General features: G+C 41.5%; 1 protein-coding gene across 2 annotated transcripts in view; it reads left to right on the top strand.

The window, feature by feature from the left end:
* LOC132832111 (GMP reductase 1) overlaps positions 1-22,052 on the top strand; it is a 121,815-nt gene that overhangs the window by 61,541 nt on the left and 38,222 nt on the right. For both annotated transcript variants that reach the window (XM_060849830.1, XM_060849829.1), the window contains 2 exons: positions 1,481-1,587; positions 16,454-16,496. In XM_060849830.1, the coding sequence (XP_060705813.1) occupies positions 1,481-1,587; positions 16,454-16,496 (150 nt within the window). The remainder of the gene's footprint in view (positions 1-1,480; positions 1,588-16,453; positions 16,497-22,052) is intronic.

Raw genomic sequence — 22,052 nt, 5'->3', positions numbered from 1 at the left:
AAGTCAGAACACCAGATCTATTGGCAACAGTGGCTGGAGACATAGACGTTTATTTGCAGAATGAATTTAAACATGTGGTTGAGGCTTTCTTTCGGGTAACGTCGGAAGTCGCACAATCCCAAATTGTAGTCCAACAGGTTTGTTTGAAATCACAAGCTTTTGGAGTAGCACTCCTTCGTGTGGTGAAGTCACAAAGTCTTTCACGTAACTTCTCTTTATACTAGTAATTTTTTAAAATACGGGATATTAACACCCCCCCCCCCCCATTATCACTACTGTACAAGTGGTGCACGTGTCTCCCATTTCCCTGTAACTTTGTTGAGAGAGCTGAAGAGAGGGTTTGAGAAGAGACTGGCAGGTGTCATAATAAAGAATCCAAAAGTCTTCTGTAAGAAGTAACAGTATGTAGTATGGATGGTCAGGACTGATTTTGAGAGATTGCAAAAATGATTTACAAGAATGGTTCCAGATTAAAAAACTTCAGTTATGTGGATAGATTAGAGGAGTTGGAGATTCGTGCCTTTTAAAAGAAATTAGGTATGTACTTGAAGTGAAAACATTCTCAGGTGTAGGCTATCGGGAAAGGCTAGACAGATAGGACAAACTGAGTTGTTCTTGCAGAGAGCCATTTTGGCTTCCCTTTGTGCTGAGGGCATTCTAGTTATACTGTCCTGCTCTTTATGCTTGAATAATACTCCAATATTGTGATTCACTGACTCCTGTCAAATTCAGCTTTTTTCTTTGGGGTACTTTCTTTTAAGAAATCAGACAGTTGCCAGGTCAAGCCACACTCCAGGACTAGAAATATAAACTTCCCTTATCACCCTTAATGGGCGGCATGGTGGCACAGTGGTTAGCACTGCTGCCTCACAGTGCCAGAGACCTGGGTTCAATTCTCACCTCAGGTACCTGTCTGCGTGGAGTTTGCACATTCTCCCCGTGTCTGCGTGAGTTTCCTCCAAGTGCTGTGCCTTCCTCCCACAGTCCAAAAATGTGCGGGTTAGGTGAATTGGCCATGCTAAATTGCCCATTGTGTTAGGTGAATGGGTAAATGTAAAGGAATGGGTCTGGGTGGGTTGCTGTTCGGAGAGTCGGTATGGACTCGTTGGGCCGAAGGGCCTGTTTCCACGCTGTAAGTAATTTAATCTAATCACCCACCCCTTGCCCCCGAAAGTGTACCTTTTGTAAATCAAAGCCCTCTTGCCAACTGAAATGGATGTGAAAAGCCTATTACAGTACACACTGCATGTGTGGATAATTCTCAATGTCTTCCCTCAACCAGAACTACAAAAATAATTAATTGGCCTACGTTTACTTATCATTGTAGGGATCTTATGCGCAATTGGCTCCCATCATTTTCCATTCAAAATCAGGGACAACAAATTATCAATTATTTTGAGAATTCACGGAACTATCATTAAAAAACATAAAGGCATGTTTTTATTCTTTGTTGGTGTAAACTATTTTAAAATCTTTCTAGGTTCTGTGTGCACGACTCGGATTAAAACAGGAGTTGGTTACCCTCAGCTGAGTGCAGTTATCGAATGTGCCGACTCTGCCCATGGCCTTAAAGGACACATCATCTCTGTGAGTGACACACTTAATATCACTTAAACCAGTTAGCTTTAGGGAATGGACTTGATAAATTAATAGAACTTTATTTGGTTGTATATCTTGTATTCAAGAGGGGTGTTTTGGGAATATATTCAAATGTACAAAAATGGACTACAGTGTTTGAGAGTGGCTCCCCATCACCACCTTAAGGACAATTAAGGATGGTCAAAAAATGCTGGCCTCGCCAGTGACACATGCATTTTGTAAATAAGGACATTTTAGATTAGATTAGATTACTTTTAGATTAGATTACTTACAGTGTGGAAACAGGCCCTTCGGCCCAACAAGTCCACACCGACCCGCCAAAGCGCAACCCACCCATACCCCTACATTTACCCCTTACCTAACACTACGGGCAATTTAGCATGGCCAATTCACCTGACCCCGCACATCTTTGTGACTGTGGGAGGAAACCGGAGCACCCGGAGGAAACCCACGCAGACACGGGGAGAATGTGCAAACTCCACACAGTCAGTCACCTGAGGCGGGAATTGAACCCAGGTCCCTGGCGCTGTGAGGCAGTAGTGCTAACCACTGTGCCACCATGCCACCCGCACTGTGCCACCATGCCGCCCATTTTAAAAACCTTAGTTTGATCATTTAGGTGGTTTAAAAGGGATCTACTTATTTCACTTGTTTATGGTAATTTTGCATAAGTTTACTGCCATTTCCTGTGAATGCATTGCTTTTTGTTTGATTCATTAATAATGCCTACATTACACCCTCTAATCAGAGTGGCTGTGCTGATTAAACTATAGACTGGAATGCATTATGTTAATAATGCGGTAACTATTAAGATGAAAGTTACTTAGACCCATTGTAATCAAAATTATATTAAGGCATGTAATAGGAAAGCATGTGTAGCTTGTCATTATCCAAACCTCAATATAGTCCAGGAAAGATACATGATGCAGAATAATGTGACATAAGGAAACTTACGTTAGTGTGTTGAGATAATTGCCACATAAAACTTTGTAAAGATCCTTCTGGAGCCTGAGCTGTCTGTCGCTGCCTTGAAGTACAGAGAATTTTGAAAATTATCGTCCAAGTCTCTGGTCGTTCTTCTCTTGGGATAAGTGTTGAGGAGCTCTCAATCAGCGAATGCAAGGATAAAAGGGCTAACTATACAAATTAACATCCATTAAAGTTAATAGATGGAAAATAATCCCATCTGCATGTACCAAAGTACATTCTCACAAAAAGGCAAGGTAATAAAGCCAGAGCTCACTGGATGTCAAAAGAGATAGAGAGTAATAAAAGCAAAAGCTGGAGAAATTCAGCTGGGAGCATTGTAGAGAGAAGCAGAGCTAATAATGCAAGTCCAGTTCTGTTCTGTAACTATTCTGAAGTCCTAAAGAAGTGTCTTTGGACTTGATGCTGCAAAACCTGCTGAGATTTTCCGGCATTTTGTATTTTTATTTTAGATTTCCAGCATCTGAAGTATTTTGTTTGTACTTTAGGTGGAGAGTAAGGTGAGGCAGAGAAAGATGGTAATACAAGTGGGAACCAGACTGAATATAGGAAGTGAGAAAAACAAACAGAAAGTATAAAAAGAGCCTAAACAGCAGAAAATACACAAAATACATATCTCCCATAGGACGATTGGGGTTGATTTTAGCTTAAAGGGGATTTATGTACAGAGGCAGTGGGCATAATTGATAGGATAAATGAGTACTTTGCAGCTGTCTTCACCAAATGGTATGATCCGAGCTGATAATGATACAGGAGAAGTCAGATCACAGAGTGAAACTATAGACGGTGACTTTTATTTTTCTTTTCGATTACTCCAGAGGTCAGTTATTGAACATATTCACAAAGAGGCTGCCGAGGTACTTTTAACCGAAGAATATAGAAGTTTTTTAATCAAAAGAAAACCATAAACTATGTTACACTTTACACAAATTGTTTGAAACAATCTTATTCCAAGTATCCAAAAGAAAGATGCAATACTTTTAACTCAATAACCATCTTATGTCCGTTCAAACGTCTGTGAACAGTAACCTTTGCTCCACGCTAAAATTCCTTGCTCAACTGGCATGATTGTAACTAGTTTCTGGAGCTTTCTTCCTACTAAATTCTAAACACTTTCACAGCAAACATGAGTCATCCATAAACTCCGCTTTCAACAATTTTTTGACCAGCCTTCTAAAAAGACCGGTCTTCACTCTCTTTACTACCCATAGACATTGAAAGTCACTGACTATCCTTTCTGCCTTTGTGCCAATTAGGTTACCTTGTGGCTACACAGCTGAACAGTTTTTTTTAAATACATTGAAATGTTAACTGTCAGCTGTAATCCAATGCTGTATTCCTTCATGAAAAATGCATGCAAAAATAATCCTGATACATTCAGGCACCAAAACTGTCAAACTTATAAATTTAAAAATCACACAACATCAGATTATAGCCCAAAAGGTTTATTTGGAAGTACTAGCTTTTGGAGTGCTGCTCCTTCGTCAGGTAGCTAGTGGGGCAGGATCATAAGACATAGAATTTATAGCACAACATCATAGTGTCATGCAACTGATATGATATATTGAACAAACATAAATTCTGTGTCTTATAATCCTGCCCTTCTAGCTACTTGACAAAGGAGCAGCGCTCTGAAAGCTAATACTTTCAAATAAACCTATTGGACTATAACCTGGTGTTGTGTGATTTTTAACTTTGTCCACCTCAGTCCAACATAGCAGCTCCTCATCAAACTTGTAAATGAAATTACAACCAGGGTAAACTTTCTCAGCACCTGAACATGGGCAGTGGTGAGTCAGTTGGGAAAAATGGTGAGATTGGAGAATGAGATTCTTGACATTGTGAAGAAAATTTGACTTTGCACCCAACGTTTGAATGGCATGATGGGAATCTTGCTAGAGAGCAACAAGAGACTTATTTGCATGCATTAACAGCTCATTATTACCTATTCTCACCTTATTCATATTCACCTTACTATTCTCCCACTTGATGAAGAAGAACCAGATTCTGACAATTCCTGACTTTGACTCCAGGCTGTAGCTTGCTCCTCCATTTCTCCATCTTGGCCAGCAGTCCCTAGCACCTCGTGGTATGATCCACGGGCAGTGGCCACCATATCCATGGACATTGACATTCGACACACACCAGCCTCATATCGTTACGGCACATCTCCAAATCAGTTAAGCTACAGTTCTCGACTCAATGCTTTGGAGCATTTTGACATCTTACATTGTGATGCTGCTGCCAGGCTACTTTGTATGCAGGGATTAGAGCAGGGTGGGCTCTTTGCCTGCTCACTTACTCTGTGCCTACTTGATGCTCACAGCATCTCTGCCTTTTTGAATGTTGGGGTGCTTCATTTAGAACTTACAAGCTCACTGTAATGTTCTACTTTCCAGTTCAAACAAAAATCAAAGCGGCAATAAATCTAATACCATCTCAATGGTATGTCCTAACTCAGCAGCAGGACAGAACCTGCAGAGGCTTAGCACAGTGGTATCTAGTTGCCCTAGAAGCTCTTAACATTGACTGTGGGCCCCATGAAATCTCACGGCACCCCATTCCCTCCCCAGTTATTGCTTCCTCCACAAAGAGGAAAGGTTTCTTCCAATCAATCCTATGTCCTTCATAACTTTGTATACCTTGGTCTGAACCCCAACCTCCACAACCTACTCTGCTCCATGGAAAATAACTGCAGCTTAACTAGTCTGTATTCATAACTGAATTGTTCTAGCACACATCTTGGTGAACCTCTTCTTGCATCCTCTCTTGTGCAATCTCATCATTTCTACGGTGTGGCACCCAGAACTGCACACACTCCTCAAAACTAGGCAGAAATGGGTACTGTAGATGCTGGAGACAAGAGTCAAGATTAGAGTGGTGCTGGAAAAGCACAGCAGGTCAGGCAGCATTCGAGGAGCAGGAAAAATCAATGTTTTGGGCAAAAGCCCTTCATCACACTCCTCCAGCTGTTGCCTTAATAACATCTCACACAACTCCATTATCATTTCCCTGCCCTTGCATTCAGTGCCTACACTAATCAAGTTAGTGCCTTTTTTAGATATTTTTATTGAAGAAAAAGGAAATTTTTTAAACATTTTTTTACAAACTTACAAAATAACACAAACTAATATACAATTAAATATTACATAAATAATAACCAAAATCAAAGCATATAATAAAAATATCTTACATTACTGAAAAAAAACATAGTAATTAAATAATGAAATACGTGCTCAGAATGAATTAACATCAAGTCATGATAAAACCCATATTCATATGGGATTCCTCCCCCTGGGGGCCCCCGGACCAGTCAGAACCACTACCACAACTAAATAAAAGCCCTTGACAATCTGGCCGAAATATCTGTATATAGTTCAGGAAGGGCTACCATATTTTATAGAATAATTCAGTTTTTTGATGCACCATATTTGTGAGGATGTCAAGGGGAATACATTCCATGATTAACCTGTGCCAATTCGAAAGTCCTGGGGGGCCCTCAGCTACCCAGTTTACTAAGATATTTTTCCTTGCACAAAAGGAGAGAATGGAAAATAATTTCCTCCTGTCCACATCCAGGCAGGACAGGTTCGAAAAGCCCAGGAGGAGATACTGGATCTACTCCAATTTCTGCTCCCAAGATTTCTGTCAGAGCATTTGCTACTCTGATCTAGTATTTGCGGATCTTATGACATGTCCATAAGCAGTGTGTGAGGGTGCCCATTCCATTTTACATTTAGGGCACATTGGAGATGCTCCTGCCCTAAATTTTGCCAGTCGTCCCAGTAGTATTTGAGTCCTACGGAGTATCTTTAATTGAGTAGCTTGGGTTCTATTACAAATGGAGATCCTTCTGGCATTTTCCCAGATGCCATCCACGTTTCTGAAGGGATTTCCAACCCCAATTCCTGATTCCATGTTTTAAACAATTGTTCCATTTCTTTCGATACTTCGTTCTGTAATGACTGATAAAGAGTACTGACCGACGGTGGACCCATTGGCCATAACATTCTTCTTTCCCTATCCGATTTATAAGAGCTATCTAATAATGTGGCCTTCTTCTGGATATAATCTCGAAGTTGGAAGTACCGTAAAAGGTCTCCAAAGGCAGTCCAAATTTCTGGTGCAGCTGTTCAAAAAACATCATAGCCTCTCCATCGAACAGATCCCCTAAGCAAGAAATACCCCTGGACCTCCAGGTTTTAAATGTAGTGTCTGTGTGCCCTGGTTGAAAATCCCATTCTCCCACTATAGGAGTATAAGGAGAGGTTTTTTTGTGAATTACCCTTGTCTTGCCGCATAATCTTCCAAGCTTTAATTGTATTTAATACAATAGGGATTTTACAATGGTCGATAATAACTTTCACCTTATCTAAAAATAAGAGATTAACGAGGGGACACTTTGCTTGAGAGGCCTCGATGTCCAGCCAGATTGATTGCGGGTCACACGAGACCCAGTCGACTACGTAGCTTAATAGAGAACTCAGCTGGTACTTCCTAAAGTCTGGAAAATCCAGTCCTCTCCTTGCTTGTGGAAGCTGCAGCTTCTTTAATTTAATAAGGGGCCGTCTGTGATTCCAAATGAAAGAACCAAGCCAACCGTATAGTTTACACAATGTGTGCCTCGGCAGCATTCTCATAGGGTATAAGAGATGAGGCAAAATATTCATTTTAATTAGAGCTATTCTACGTAGCCACGATATTGGGAGATCTCCCCAGTGTTGGAGGTCCTGCCTTATCCTCTCTAATAGGTGCACAAATTGGCTTTATACAGCTGACCAAATACTGGGGTGATAAAAATACCTAAATATCAAAAACCCTCCAGAGACCACCGAAAGGGAAAGCAAGATCCGTCCGATAAATTGGACATACTAGCGAAGCCACCCAATGGCATGGCCTCCGATTTTGTGAAGTTAATTTTGTAACCTGAGAACGCTCTAAATAAATTGATTACTTGGATCAAGCGGGGCATGGGTATCAAAGGATTACTTAGAAAAAGGAGAACGTTGTCTACGTAAAGGGTAATTTTATGTTGCCCCAAACCAACCCTCTGAGCCATTGTACTAGAATCAACCCGTATAGCTTCCGCTAGTGGTTCAATTATTAATGTGAATAGCAATGGTGAGAGAAGACATCCCTGACAACAGCCCTTACCCAAACTGAAGCTATCCTAGCCTAAACCATTAGTCACCACGGCTGCTTTGGGTTCATTGTACAATATTGAGACCCATTTGATCATTAATGTACACTTTAAGCACCAAAGGCCCCAATAGACGATAGACAATAGGTGCAGGAGTAGGCCATTCTGCCCTTTCAGCCTGCACCACCATTCATTATGATCATGGCTGACCATCCTCAATCAGTAACCTGTTCCTGCCTTCTCTCTATAACCCTTGATTCCACTATCCTTGAGAGCTCGATCCAACTCTTTCTTAAACAAGTCTAGAGACTGGGCCTCCACTGCCTTCTGGGGCAGAGCATTCCACACACCCACCACTCTTTGGGTGAAGAAGTTTCTCCTCATCTCTGTCCTAAATGGCCTACCTCTTATTTTTAAGCTGTGTCCTCTGGTTCGGGATTCACCCGTCAGCGGAAACATGTTTCCTGCCTCCAGAGTGTCCAATCCTTTAATAATCTTATATATGTCTCAATCAGATCCCCCTCTCAGTCTTCTAAACTCAAGGGTATACAAGCCAGTCACTCCAATCTTTCAACATAAGATAGTCCCACCATTCCAGGAATTGACCTCGTGAACCTACACTGCACTCCCTCAATAGCCAGAATGTCTTTCCTCAAATTTGGAGACCAGAACTGCACACAATATTCCAGGTGCGGTCTCACCAGGGCCCTGTACAGCTGCAGAAGACTCTTTGCTTCTATATTCAATCCCTCTTGTTATGAAGCCAGCATGCTATTAGCCTTCTTCACTACCTACATGCTTGCCTTCATTGACTGGTGTACAAGAACACCGAGATCTCTTTGTACTGCCCCTTTACCTAACTTGACTCCATTTAGGTAGTAATCTGCTTTTCTGTTCTTGCCACCAAAGTGGATAACCATACTTTTATCTACATTAAACTGCATCTGCCATGCATCTGTCCACTCACCTAACCTGTCCAGGTCACCTTGTAATCTCCTAACATCCTCCTCACACTTCACCCTGCCACTCAGCTTTGTATCATCAGCATATTTGCTAATGTTACTATTAATACCATCTTCTATGTCATTAATATATATTGTAAAAAGCTGCGGTCCCAGCACTGATCCCTACGGTACCCCAATGGTCAACGCCTGCCATTCCAAAAGGGAGCCACTTATCACTAATCTTTGTTTCCTGTCAGCCAACCAATTTTCAATCCAAGTCAGTACTTTGCCCCCAATACCATGCGCCCTAATATTGCTCACTAACCTCCTGTGTGGGACTTTATCAAAGGCTTTCTGAAAGTCCAGGTATACTACATCCACTGGATCTCCCATGTCCATCTTCAGAGTTACATCCTCAAAAAATTCCAGAAGATTAGTCAAGCATGATTTCCCCTTCATAAATCCATGCTGTCTGTGACCTATCCTGTTACTGCTATCCAGATGTGTTGTAATTTCATCCTTTATAATAGACTCCAGCATCTTTCCCACCACTGAGGTCAGACCAACTGGTCTATAATTTCCGGCTTTCTCTCTTGCTCCTTTCTTAAAAAGTGGTACAACATTAGCCACCCTCCAATCCGCAGGAACTGATCCTAAATCTATCGAACTCTGGAAAATAATCACCAACGCATCCACGATTTCTCGAGCCACCTCCTTCAGTACCCTGGGATGTAGACCATCAGGTCCCGGGGACTTATCAGCCTTCAGACCTAACAGTCTCTCTAACACCAATTCCTGGCAAATATAGATTCCCTTCAGTTCAGGTCCTTCAGCCACTGTTACCTCTGGGAGATTACTTGTGTTTTCCCCAGTGGACACAGATCTGAAGTACCAACTCAACTCTTCTGCCATTTCTTTGTTCCCTGTAATATATTCCCCTGTTTCTGTCTTCAAGGTCCCAATTTTAGTCTTAACCATTTTTTACATTTCACATACCTAAAAAAGCTTTTACTATCTTCCTTTATATTTTTGGCCAGTTTACCTTCATACCTCATTATTTCTCTGCGTATTTCCTTCTTAGTAATCCTTTGTTGTTGTTTAAAAGCTTCCCAGTCCTCCGTTTTCCCACTCATCTTTGCTATGTTATACTTTTTCTCTTTTGACTTTATATGCTTTTTAACTTTCCTGTGGTATGTCGCTGGACACTGGCTTCAAGTCACAAAAACAACCTTGAACCACTATTCTGTCGCCTGCCACTAAACCAACTCTGGATCCAATTCGCTAAATTGCCTCGCATCACATTGTATCCTGCAGTCTGATCTGTTACCCTGATGTACTTTTACAGTATGATCTGCCTGTAAAGCATGTTAGACAACATTTGTCACTATACCTTGGCACACATGACAAGTAATAAATTAAATCAAATCAAACAAAGCTATGCTAATTATCCTTGCCTCTCCACATGGAAATTAATTCTATTTCTCATACTTTTTTCCACTAGATTCCCTTCCACAGATGTTAGATCCACAGAGCTATAGTTCCCTACCACATTTCTTGAATAATGGTTCCATACTAGCTGTCATCCAGTCCTCTGGCACCTCACCTGTGTCCATAGAGGACTTGAAAATCAATGTCAAATCCCCTGAAATCTCCTTTGTTGCCTTCCATAAAGCAGGGGTACTGTTCCATCATTTGTAACACTTTAAGTCCTTGCTTAAAATACTCTCCTGAATATCTTTAGAATTCCACTCCCATTTAAGCCTTTCACACTTTATCCATCCCAGTTAACATTGTCCTATTATTACCTTATTATTTGTATGTTTTTCTGAAATCTAACACCCTTTATTGATAACTTAAGGGATGTGGGCTTTACTGGCTAGGCCAGCATTTATTACCAAGACAGCAGTTAAGAGTCACTCACATCACAGTGAGTCTGGAGTCCAATGTAGGTCAGATTAGGTAAGGATGGAAGATTCCTCCCCTAAAGGACAATCTTGAGCCAAATGGTTTTTCCAACAATCAACAATGGTTCCATGGTCATCATTAGACTCTTATCCTCCAGATAGTTACCACAACACAATACGTTTTAAAGTTGTTATGGAAAAAAGAGAAAGATGGTCTGCCAAAAAGGGTTTTGGATTGGGTGAGGCAGATTTTATTAAAATAAGGCAAGGTCTGACAAAAGTACTGAGAACAGCTACTGGAGGGTAAATCTACAGTAAACCCTTGTCATTCAAAAAGTTACTGGGGGAGTAACGATTCATCATTTTCCCTTTAGGGTGAAATGTAGGAGCAACAAACCAAGAGAATCATTGATATCTAGGAACTTTCAGGCCTGGACAAAAAGAAAAAGAAAGACGTATAATAGGTACAAGGGGAGCAAGACAACGGAAACCTTAGAGAAGTATAGTAAATGCTGGGGGATCTGAAGAAAGTAATTAGAGCAGTGAGAGGGCATGAGAAAACACTGGTAGCAAGATTAGGGACAATCCCAAGCTATTCTACAAGTCATGCAAGGAAGAGAATAACCAAGGAGTGAGAAGAACCTATTAGAAACCAAGGGACAGTCCGTGTGTGAAGCTGGAGGACATTAGTGCAGGTTAAATGAGTACTTCACATCTGTCTTTACTCTGGAGAAGGAGGAGGTAAGTTCAGAATTTGAGAAGATGGAGCATTGAACAGATTGATATAATAGCAGCAAGGAGGTATTGGAGGGTTTGGCAGATTTAAAAGTGGACAAGGGCTTGTTAATGGTAGTGTTATAGAACAGAGGGATCTAGCGGTGCAGGTACATAATTCTTTGAAGTTTGGTCACATAGACAGGTGGTTAACAAGGTGTTTGGCACGCTTGCCTTCATTTCTCAGTCCTTTGAATATAGGAGTTGGGAAGTCACATTGACATTGTACAGGACATTCATGAAGCCTCTTCTGAAATACTATGTCCATTTCTGGTCGTCCAGTTTATAGAAAGGATATTATCAAGCTGGAGAGGATACAGAAGAGATTTACCAGGAAAACCCTGAAGTTTTCTATAGGTATGTCAGGAATAAAAGAATGACTAGAGTAAGATTAGGGCCAGTCAAGGACAGTAATGGGAAGTTCTGCGTGCAGTCTGAGGAGATAGGAGAGGCTCTAAATGAATATTTTTCGTCAGTTTTCACACAGGAAAAAGGCAATGTTATTGAGGAGAATAGAGGTACTAGACTAGACGGGATGGAGCTGTTAGAAATTCTGGAAAATGTGAAAATAGAGAAGTCCCCTGCACCAGATGAGATTTATCCTAGGATTCTCTGGGAAGTAGGGAGGAGCTTGCACAGCCTTTGGCTCTGATCTTTGTCATGATTGTCTACAGGAATAGTGCTAGAAGACTGGAGAATAGGAAATATCCCTTGTTCAAGAAGGGGAGTGGAGACAACCCTGGTAATTATAGAGGAACCTCAATTATCCAAATGAGATGGGCGGAGTCTATTTCGTTCAGATAATTGATTACTCAGATAATCGATTTTATCTTGAACAAGGGAAGCCATATTGATCGAACACTGCTCTACCGGAGAATTTGTTTAAATCTATAATTTTAATGAGTCTTCTATTTAAACAAACTAATCTTCACATTCTGCAAGTCGCATAAATACTGTACTGTATATGAAATCCCAGCATTAAACAAGGTTCCGAATAACTTCTACGATCGCAAGAGCATTTGTCAGTTTCTGGGAACACAGTGTCACGATAGAAAGATAGAAGCATCACCTCATGCATAGGTTTACTTTCTCTGCCTTTTTTTTCATGAATGGCCCAGTAAAGTGACAGCAATACTGTAAAACACTTACTTTTGCAAAGGGCTGTGTGTAATTAACCCTTATCTAAAATAAATCCAGTTGTTGATGGTTGTATTGCTTGTGTTTCTTTGTTTTTGCCAGTATTTTCACATGTTCTTCAGTCCAGGTAAATTGAATACATCTTTGATGTAATGTTTTTGCGAGACCTTGAGATCTTCAGATAACCCGAAAGTCAGATAATCAACATTTGGATAATCTAGGTTCCTCTGTATAGTCGGTCAGCCTTACTTTGGTTGTGGGTAAAGTGTTGGAAAGGATTATACGAAATAGGATTTATAATCTAGAAAGGAAAAATTTGATTAGGGATAGTCATTGTGGTTTTGTGAAGGGTAGGTGGTATCTCACAAACCTAATTGAGTTCTTTGAGAAGGTGACCAAACAGTTGGATGAGGGTAAAGTGGTTGATGTGGTGTATATGGATTTCAATAAAGCATTTGATAAGGTTCCCCATAGTAGGCTATTGCATAAAATATGGAGGCATGGGATTGCGGGTGATTTAGCGGTCTGGATCAGAAATTGGCTAGTTGGCAGAAGACAGAGGGTGGTGGTTGATGGGAAATATTCATCCTGAAGTTTAGTTACTGTTGGTGTACCACAAAGGATCTGTTTTGGGTCCACTGCTGTTTGTAATTTAGAAAAATGACCCGGATGAAGGTGTAGAAGGATGGGTTAGTTAATTTGTGGATGACACTAAGGTCATTGGAGTTGTGGACAGTGTGGAAGAATGCTGCTGGTTTCAGAGGACATAGATAAGCTGCAGAGCTGGGCTGAGAAGTGGCAAATGGAGTTTAATGCAGAAAAGTGTGAGGTGATTCACTTTGGAAGGAGCAACAGGAATAGAGAGTACTGGGCTAACAGTAAGACTTTGGTAATGTGGATGAGCAGAGAGATCTGTGTCCATGTGCATTGATCCCTGAAGGTTGCCATCCAGGTTGGTAGGGTTGTTAAGAAGGTGTATGGTGTGTTAGCTTTCATTGGTAGAGGGATTGAGTTTTGGAGCCATAAGGTCATGTAGCAGCTGGACAAAACTTTGGTGTGGCTGCACTTGGAGTATTGCGTAGCTTGAGAGGTGAATTAATAGAGATGATCAGATAGGGTGGAAAGTGAGAGCCTTTTTTCTTGGGTGGTGATGGCTAGCACAAGGGGATACAGCTTTAAATTCAGGGTGATAGATATAGGACATATGTCAGAAAGTGGTAGGGACATGGAACATCCTGCCTGCAACAGTACTAGACTTGTCAACTTTAAGGGCATTTAAATGATCATTGGATAAACATATGGATGAAAATGGAATAGTGTAGGTTAGATGGGCTTCAGATTGGTTCCACAGGTCAGCACAACATTGAGGGCTGAAGGGCCTGTATTGTGCTGTAATGTTGTATATTCTATGTTCAGTGATGTTGCCAGGTATGGAAGGTTTGACTTATAAAGGAAGGCTGGATAGGCTGGAACTTATTTCAGGAGAAAGTGAGGACTATAGATGCTTGGATATCAAAGGTGAAAAGTGTGATGCTGGAAAAGCACAGCCGGTCAGGCAGCATCCGAGGAGTAGGAGAGTCAACATTTTGAGCATAAGCTCGACTCCTGATGAAGATGCTGCCTGACCGGCTCTGCTTTTCCAGCATCACACTGTCTTATAAGACTATAAGAGCAGGAAGACATCTTGGAGCTGTACAGAACTTTGGTGAGGTCACAGCAGGAGTACTGTATGCAGTTCTGGTCATCACACCTGCAGGAAGGATGTGATTGCACTGAAGGGGGTGTAAAGGAGATTGAGCAGGATGTTGTCTAGAATGGAACTTTTCAGCTCCGAATAGAGGGTCTGGATAAGCTCGGGTTATTTTCTTTCAAGTGGAGGAGATTGGAGGGTGGGGGCGACCTGATGGTGTATAAAATTGATGCGCATGGACAGGATGAATAGAAAGCAGCTTTTCCCCTTATTTGAAGGGTCAGTAAGAAGGGGGTATACTTTTAAAGTGATAGGCAGGTAGCTTAGAGGGGATTTGAGGAAAAACATTTTCACTCAGAGGTGGTGGGGCCTGGACTGCACTGTCTTAAAGTACTCATTCAGGTTTTTTTTTTCAAAGGGTCAAAACATTCAAGGCTGTGGGCTAATGCAGGACCATGGGACTCGTGTGTATGTAGTAATATATACTTGGAAATATAGACTTGAGGGGTAAAAGGGTCTCTTTACTGTATGATTCTATAACTCAGTGGAGGATGAGGCTCCATAAACAGTCTGTTCCTCTATAATGGGGGACCCCAACACATCGGTGAAAAAGATAAGGCTCAGCATTCCTAACTGTCTTCAGCCAGAAGCACCAAGTGGATAATTCTTCTCAGCATTATCCTGGGATACTCAGAATCATAGATACCAGTCTTTAGTCAATTCAAATACATCCATATGATGTTAAGAAATAGCTGAAAGCACTGGATAATGCAAAGGCTATGGGCCCTGACAATAATCCAGCAATGGGACTGAAGACACCTGCTCCAGAATTTGCTGCATTCCTAGCCAAGCTGTTCCAGTACAGCTACAGTACTAGAATCTATCCAACAATGTGGATAATTGCTCAGGTATGTCCTGTACCCAAAAGAAACGGACAAATCAAATCCTACTACTGCCCCATCAATCTACTCTTAATAAAGTGTTGAAGGCATCATCCACAGTGCCAATAAACATCCCTTGCTAGCAATAATCTGCTCACTGATGCTTAGTTTGGTTTTTCCGTGGCCACTTAGCTCCTGACCTTATTACAGCCTTTGTTCAAATATGGATGAAAAAGCTGAATTTCAGAGTGAGGTGAGTGTAACGATCCTTGACATCAAGGCCATTTTTGATTTGAGTGTGACATCAAGGAGCCCTAGCAAATCTGGTATCAATGGGAATCAGGGGAACACACTCCACTTGACACAAAGGAAAATGGATGTGGTTGTTGGAGGTCAGTCATCTCAACTCCATGACATCTCTGCAAGAGTTCTTCAGGTTAGAATCCTCGGCCCAATTATCTTCAGCTGCTTCATCAATGACCTTGCCTGCACTGTAAGACCAAAAGTGGGCATGTTTCCTAATGACTGCACAATACTCAGCAATATTCATAACTTGTCAAATAGTTTATTTATCAAGTATACTTTATCAAGATGCTTTAATGCCCAAATGCAGCAAGACCTGGACAGTATACAGGTTTGTTAAGTCTCTCATCTTTTAGAATGACCACATGGTTTCAGTTCTTCCATATGTAAATTGCAAAACTTTTTAAAAAAAAGTTACATTCTCAAGTGCACTTTAACACTTAGTGTTATGTTGGCCCAGATGAGGTATTGAAGGTGTTAACTCCCAGTGAGGCTGTCTGTGCCACAATGATCAGACTGATTCTAATCTAAAAAACAGTATCAGTCTGATCATTGTGGCACAGACAGCCTCACTGGGAGTTAACACCTTCAATACCTCATCTGGGCCAACATAACACCAAGTGTTAAAGTGCACTTGAGAATGTAACTTTTTTTTAAAAAAGTTTTGCGATTTACATATGGAAGAACTGAAACCAACGTGGTCATTCTAAAAGATGAGAGACTTAAGAAACAATCCAGGTCTTTTTCAATATATAATTTCAGTTACATCACACTGTAAACTTCTGCTATAAATTCTGTCCTACAATCTTATTCTCCACAATCACCTGACGAAGGAGCAGCGCTCTGAAAACTAGTGCTTCCAAATAAACCTGTTGGACTATAATCTGGTGTTGTGTGATTTTTAACTTTGTACACCCCAATCCAATACCGGTGTCTCCAAATCAAAAACCATTATTTTCTCTTTAATGTGTATTCACAATTTTGGCAGAACCGCTTATTTCAGATTTGTCTGTGATAGATTACTTTGCATCTTCAGTGATGTTCAGATGTTTTTTCTTGCTGATTCTGATCATTTTTTTTCCCATTTTCTGAAGGATGGTGGCTGTAGTTGCCCAGGCGATGTTGCCAAAGCCTTTGGTAAGTATTCAAGTCATGTCTTTAGCATACTTACAAGAATTATATTTGTATGAGGAATTGTTCTGTCTGTTGTATTTGATTTTTATATAGTAAGTTAATAGAAGGGAACATAAAGGAGGACTTACTATCAATATTGATAATTTGGCAGATTGCAATGATTATAGTTCCAATAATGGAAGAACAAAACCAGTTTGTTACATTGGAAAACATTAATAGTGTAGCATAGAAACATTTTAACCTACGGGCTTTTGGGTCCAACAGATCTACACTGGTATTTAGATTAGATTAGATTACTTACAGTGTGGAAACAGGCCCTTCGGCCCAACAAGTCCACACCAACCCGCCGAAGCGCAACCCACCCAGACCCATTCCCCTACATTTACCCCTTCACCTAACACTACGGACAATTTAGCATGTCCAATTCACCTAACCTGCACATTTTTGGACTGTGGGAGGAAACCGGAGCACCCGGAGGAAATCCACGCAGACATGAGGAGAATGTGCAAACTCCACACAGTTAGTCCCCTGAGGTGGGAATTGAACCCAGGTCTCTGGCGCTGTGAGGCAGCAGTGCTAACCACTGTGCCACAGTGCCGCCCAAATTTAAATCCATTATTTAAGGCCCTACCTCCCTAATTCATCTAACCCTATTAATATAACTCTTTTTTTTTCTCCTTTCATGTAATGATCTAGCTTTCCCTTAAATTTCATTTTCTCCTCTCCATAAAAAGAACACCAACAATGATGAGCTCAGAGATGTCTATTGCCTGATAGAACAGAAACCATTGATACAAAGGAAAGTGGGAAAAAAAGTTGATAAAATACAATTTCTAAATCTTCGTGGAAAGAGTAAGGCCTATGCTATTAAAAGTAGTGTTGAAGCTACAATAATTGACACAGTGTAGTCTCTATTTTAACGTTAGGTCTTCTCTTTGTTCCTCAAATGTCTAAATAATTTGAATATGGACACTATCAATTCATGAAAGAATTCAAATTAGGGAGCATGACAAATTGAGGAAGAGTGTAAGAGAACAGGTTGCGGGGGTGGGATACATGACAGAAACAATATTATGAATGCATTTTGGAAAGAACTTGAGAATATAAATATCCCATGATTGCAGATTCTCAGATCTTTAAAAACAATATTAGATAGGACACAATAAACTAAATGTATTTTACAGAAACAGCACTGTTGACTGGGCAAAGTGCTCCTTACTAACATCTGGAGGCTAGTCTAAAATTGGGAGAGCTGTCTCATGGACTGGTCAAGCAACAACCTGACATAGTCGTACCCATGGAATCGTACCTTACAGACAATGTCCCAGACACCACCATCACCATCCCTGGAAATTTCCTGTCCCATTGGTACGACAGATCCAGCAGAGGTGGTGGCAGTAGGTAGTATACAGTCGGGAAGGAGTTGCATTGGGAGTCTTCATCATTAACTCCACTCCCCATGAAGTCTCGTGGATTCAGGTTAAATGTGGCCAAGGAAACCTTCTGCTGGTTACCATGTAATGCCCTCCCTCGGCTGATGAATTCGTATTTCTCCATGTGGAGGAAGCACTGATGTGGCAAAATGTACTCTAGGTTACATTGTCCACCACCAAGAGTGCAGTGATATTGATCAAACTGGTCAGGTCCTGAAAATACTGCTATACTGGGTCTGTAGCAAGCAGTGAAGGAACCACCAAGAGAGAAAGACACCCTTGACCTCATCCTTACATATCTGTCCATGACAGTATCGATAAGAGCAACCACAGGACAGGTTTCATGGAAACGAGTCTCGCCTTCATATTGACAATAACCTCCATTGTGGAATGTGGTACTATTACTGTACTTTGAAAAGATCTAGCCACTCAAGACTCTGCATCCATGAGGTGCTGTAGGCCATTAACAGCAGCAGAATTGAATTCCAATAAAACCTACAACCTCATGGACTGGCATATCCCCCACTCAACCATGACCATCAAACCAGGAGTTCAAGTCTGGTTGAATGGAGAATACAAGATGGTATGTGAGGGTATCAAAAAATGAGATATCAACTTGTTGAAGCTACCAAAAGGGACTACTTGGTGCCAAATAGCATATGCTGAAAATATGTTGCTGGAAAAGCGCAGCAGGTCAGGCAGCATCCAAGGAGCAGGACAGTCGACGTTTCGGGCATGAGCCCTTCTTCAGGAATCCTCATTCCTGAAGAAGGGCTCATGCCCAAAACATCGACTCTCCTGCTCCTTGGATGCTGCCTGACCTGCTGCGCTTTTCCAGTAACACATTTTCAGCTCTGATCTCCAGCATCTGCAGTCCTCACTTTCTCCGCCAAATAGCATATGCAAGTGGTAGCTGGGGCTAAACAATGCCATGATCAATGTATCAGATCTAAGCTCTGCAGTCCTGCCACACCTGGTTGTGAATGGCTGTGGACAATTAAACAACTCACTTGAGGAGGAAACTCCACAAATATTCTCAATGATGGAAGAGCCCGACACAAGGTAAGGCTAAAGCATTCACAGCAATCTTCAGCCAGAAGTGCCAAGTTGATGAACCACCTTGGCCACATTCAGTGGTCCTCAGCATCACAAATACGAGTTTCCAGCCAATTTGATTCACTCTACATGATGTCAAGAACAGCTGGAGGCCCTGACAACATTCCGACAATAATACTGAAGATTGTGCTCCAGAACTTGCCGCTCCACTAGCCAAGCTCTTCCAGTACTGCTATAACCTTGGCATCTACCTGACAATGTGAAAAATAGCCCACAGAAAAAGCACAACAAATCAAATCTAGCCAATTAACACCCCATCAGTCTGTTCTCGTTCGTGGGTAAAGTGATGGAAGGTGTCATCAACAGTGCTTTCAGGGAGTACCTGCTCAGTGATGCCCAGTTTGGGTTCCCCTAGGGCTATTCAGCTCCTAATCTCGTTAGTCTTGGTTTAAACAAACATAGTGAAAAGAGCTGAATTCCAAAGGTGAGGTAAGAGTGACATCAAGACCATGTTCAGACAAGTATGGCACCAAGGAGCCTGAGCAAAACTGGAACCAATGGGTGTCATGGAAAAACTCTCTGCTGTTTGGAGTCGTACATGGCACATAAGAAGATGATAGGAAGTTGGTGGAGGTCAGTCATCTCAGCTGTAGAAATCTCTGCAGAAGTTTCTCAGGATGGTGTCCTAGGCCCAAACATCTTAGCTGCCTCATCATGACCTTCCCTCCATCAAATGTCAGAAGTGGGAATGTTTGCCAATGATTGTACAATGCTCAGCACCATTCCTGATTCCTCAGATATGGAAGTAATTCATGTTCAGTTGGAACAAGATCTGAACAATATCCAGGCTTGGGCTGACAAGTGGCAATTAAAACTTGTGCCATACAAATGCCAGGCTATCACCATCTCCAGTTAAGAGACAATCTAACCACCACCCCATGACATTCAATGGTTTGCCATCACTGAACACCCACCCTCACTCTCCCCATCCTGGCTGTTACCATTGACCAGAAACCTAACTGGACTCACACATAAACAGTGTCTACAAGAGCAGGTCCCAGGCTCAGAATACTGCAGCAAGTAACTCAGCACCTCACTCCCCGAAGCCTGTCTACCGTCTATAAGGCACAATTCAGGACTGTGATGGATTACACCACACTTGTCTGGATAGGTGCAGCTCCAACAACTTTCAAGAAGCTGACATCCTCCAGCCCAAAGCAGCCAGCCTGATTAGCACTACAACCACAAGTATCTATTCCCTCCACTGCTGATGCTCAGTAGCAACAGTATGTACTAAGTATAAGAATACTGTAGAAGTTCATCTAAATTCCTTAAACAGTACCTTCCAAATCACTGGCCACTTCAATCCCCAAGGACAAGAGCAGGAAATACATGAGAACACCACCACCTACAAGTTCCCCTCCAAGCCACTCACCATCCTGACTTCAAATATATCACACTTCCCTCCGTGCTGCTGGATCAAAGTGCTGGAATCCCCCTCTCTAAAGGACATTGTGCCTCAATCTACAGCATGTGAACTGCAGTGATTCGAGAAGGCAGCTAACCACCACCTTCTCAAAGGCAACGAGGGATGGGAAATCAATGCTGGCTGGCCAGTGATGCCCATGTCCCACAAATGAATTTTTAAAAAATGCAGGTAGACAAAATACGTAAGTTAGGAGGTGGTGTCACTTCTCCTGAAACACTAATTAGATCACGGTTGGATTATAATATGTGGCTTTCCATCCTTCAATACAGAGAAGGTATTATAGACAAAAAAAGGTCCAGTGTTGATTAAATGTGGATCCAGGGATAAACCAATAATTATAATGAGACAGTAAACATTAGCAGTGATGGTTAATGAGAACTCTAATAAATGTATTGAACATGCTTGCTTGGGGAGATAGTGAAAAGCTATTCCCAGTCAGTGGTTTGGTAATATAAGGCAGAAAGAAAATGTCTGGAACTGGCCCTTGAAGCCAACCATGGGAATTAAACACTTGTAAAAGAAACAGATTGAAAAACATCAGGAAACAAAGTAGGGGTCAGAACAGATGGAACCCATGTGACACCAGCACAAGTACAGACATTGGCATGGTGGATGCTGAAATGAAAATGATTCTATAGTCAATAGCCTTGCTTGGCTACCATTTCCATTCCTGGGAACTATTTGAAGCTGAGTCACACTGTTTATAACCCGGACATATAAACTAGCAAAGTGGGCTGGTTGGACCCAGGGAGATAGTGAGGAAAGAGGTCAGTCTGAAACTGGTATAGTTGGAAAAAGGAGCAAGTCCAACAGTTGGACAAGTAGGAACAAAGCAGAGAACAAGGTAGGACTGATCAATTAAACTGCACTCATTTCAATGCAAGAGGCCTAATGGGGAAGGCAGATGAACTCAGGGCATGGTTATGAAAATTGGACTGCATTATAATAGCAGCTACAGAGACATGGCTCAGGGATGGACAGGACTGGCAGGTTAATGTTCCAGGATACAAATGCTACAGGAATGATCGAAAGGAGGCAAGAGAGGAGGGGGAGTGGCATTTTTAATAAGGGATAACATTACAGCTTAATGTAGGGAGTGCTGGTCTGTTTATTGTACAACAGCTCCCTGGTTCTGACACTGGGCTTACATAGTGAGATGTGTGTGGTTAAAAAAACACATGAGGCAGATGCTTCCGAGGCAAAGGAAACTGATTTTATTAAAACAATAAAATTGAGAATATATATATAATCCCTGACAAGAAAACAAATATTTAGGGGAAAAAATGCAATGCTTCAAGTGAAATGAGACTTTTCTGACAGATACTAACACCGCCGTTAACCCTTGCAGCCCTGACTTGGTTGAGTGAGTTTTGAATTACAGAGAGCTGTTAATTACTGGGTGACGGAAAAAGAAAGAAAGGGACAGAGGTTTTGGTTAAGAAAAAGAAAGAAGTATATGTCAGGTATAGACAGGATAGATCGAGTGAATCCTAAGAAGAATATAAAGGCAGTAGGAGTATACTTAAGAGGGAAATCAGGAGGGCAAAAAGGGGACATGAGATAGTTTTGACAAACAGGGTT

The sequence above is a fragment of the Hemiscyllium ocellatum genome, chromosome 34 (assembly GCF_020745735.1).
Source record: "Hemiscyllium ocellatum isolate sHemOce1 chromosome 34, sHemOce1.pat.X.cur, whole genome shotgun sequence".
Classification (NCBI taxonomy): domain Eukaryota; kingdom Metazoa; phylum Chordata; class Chondrichthyes; order Orectolobiformes; family Hemiscylliidae; genus Hemiscyllium; species Hemiscyllium ocellatum.
This window is presented reverse-complemented; position numbering and strand designations above follow the sequence as displayed.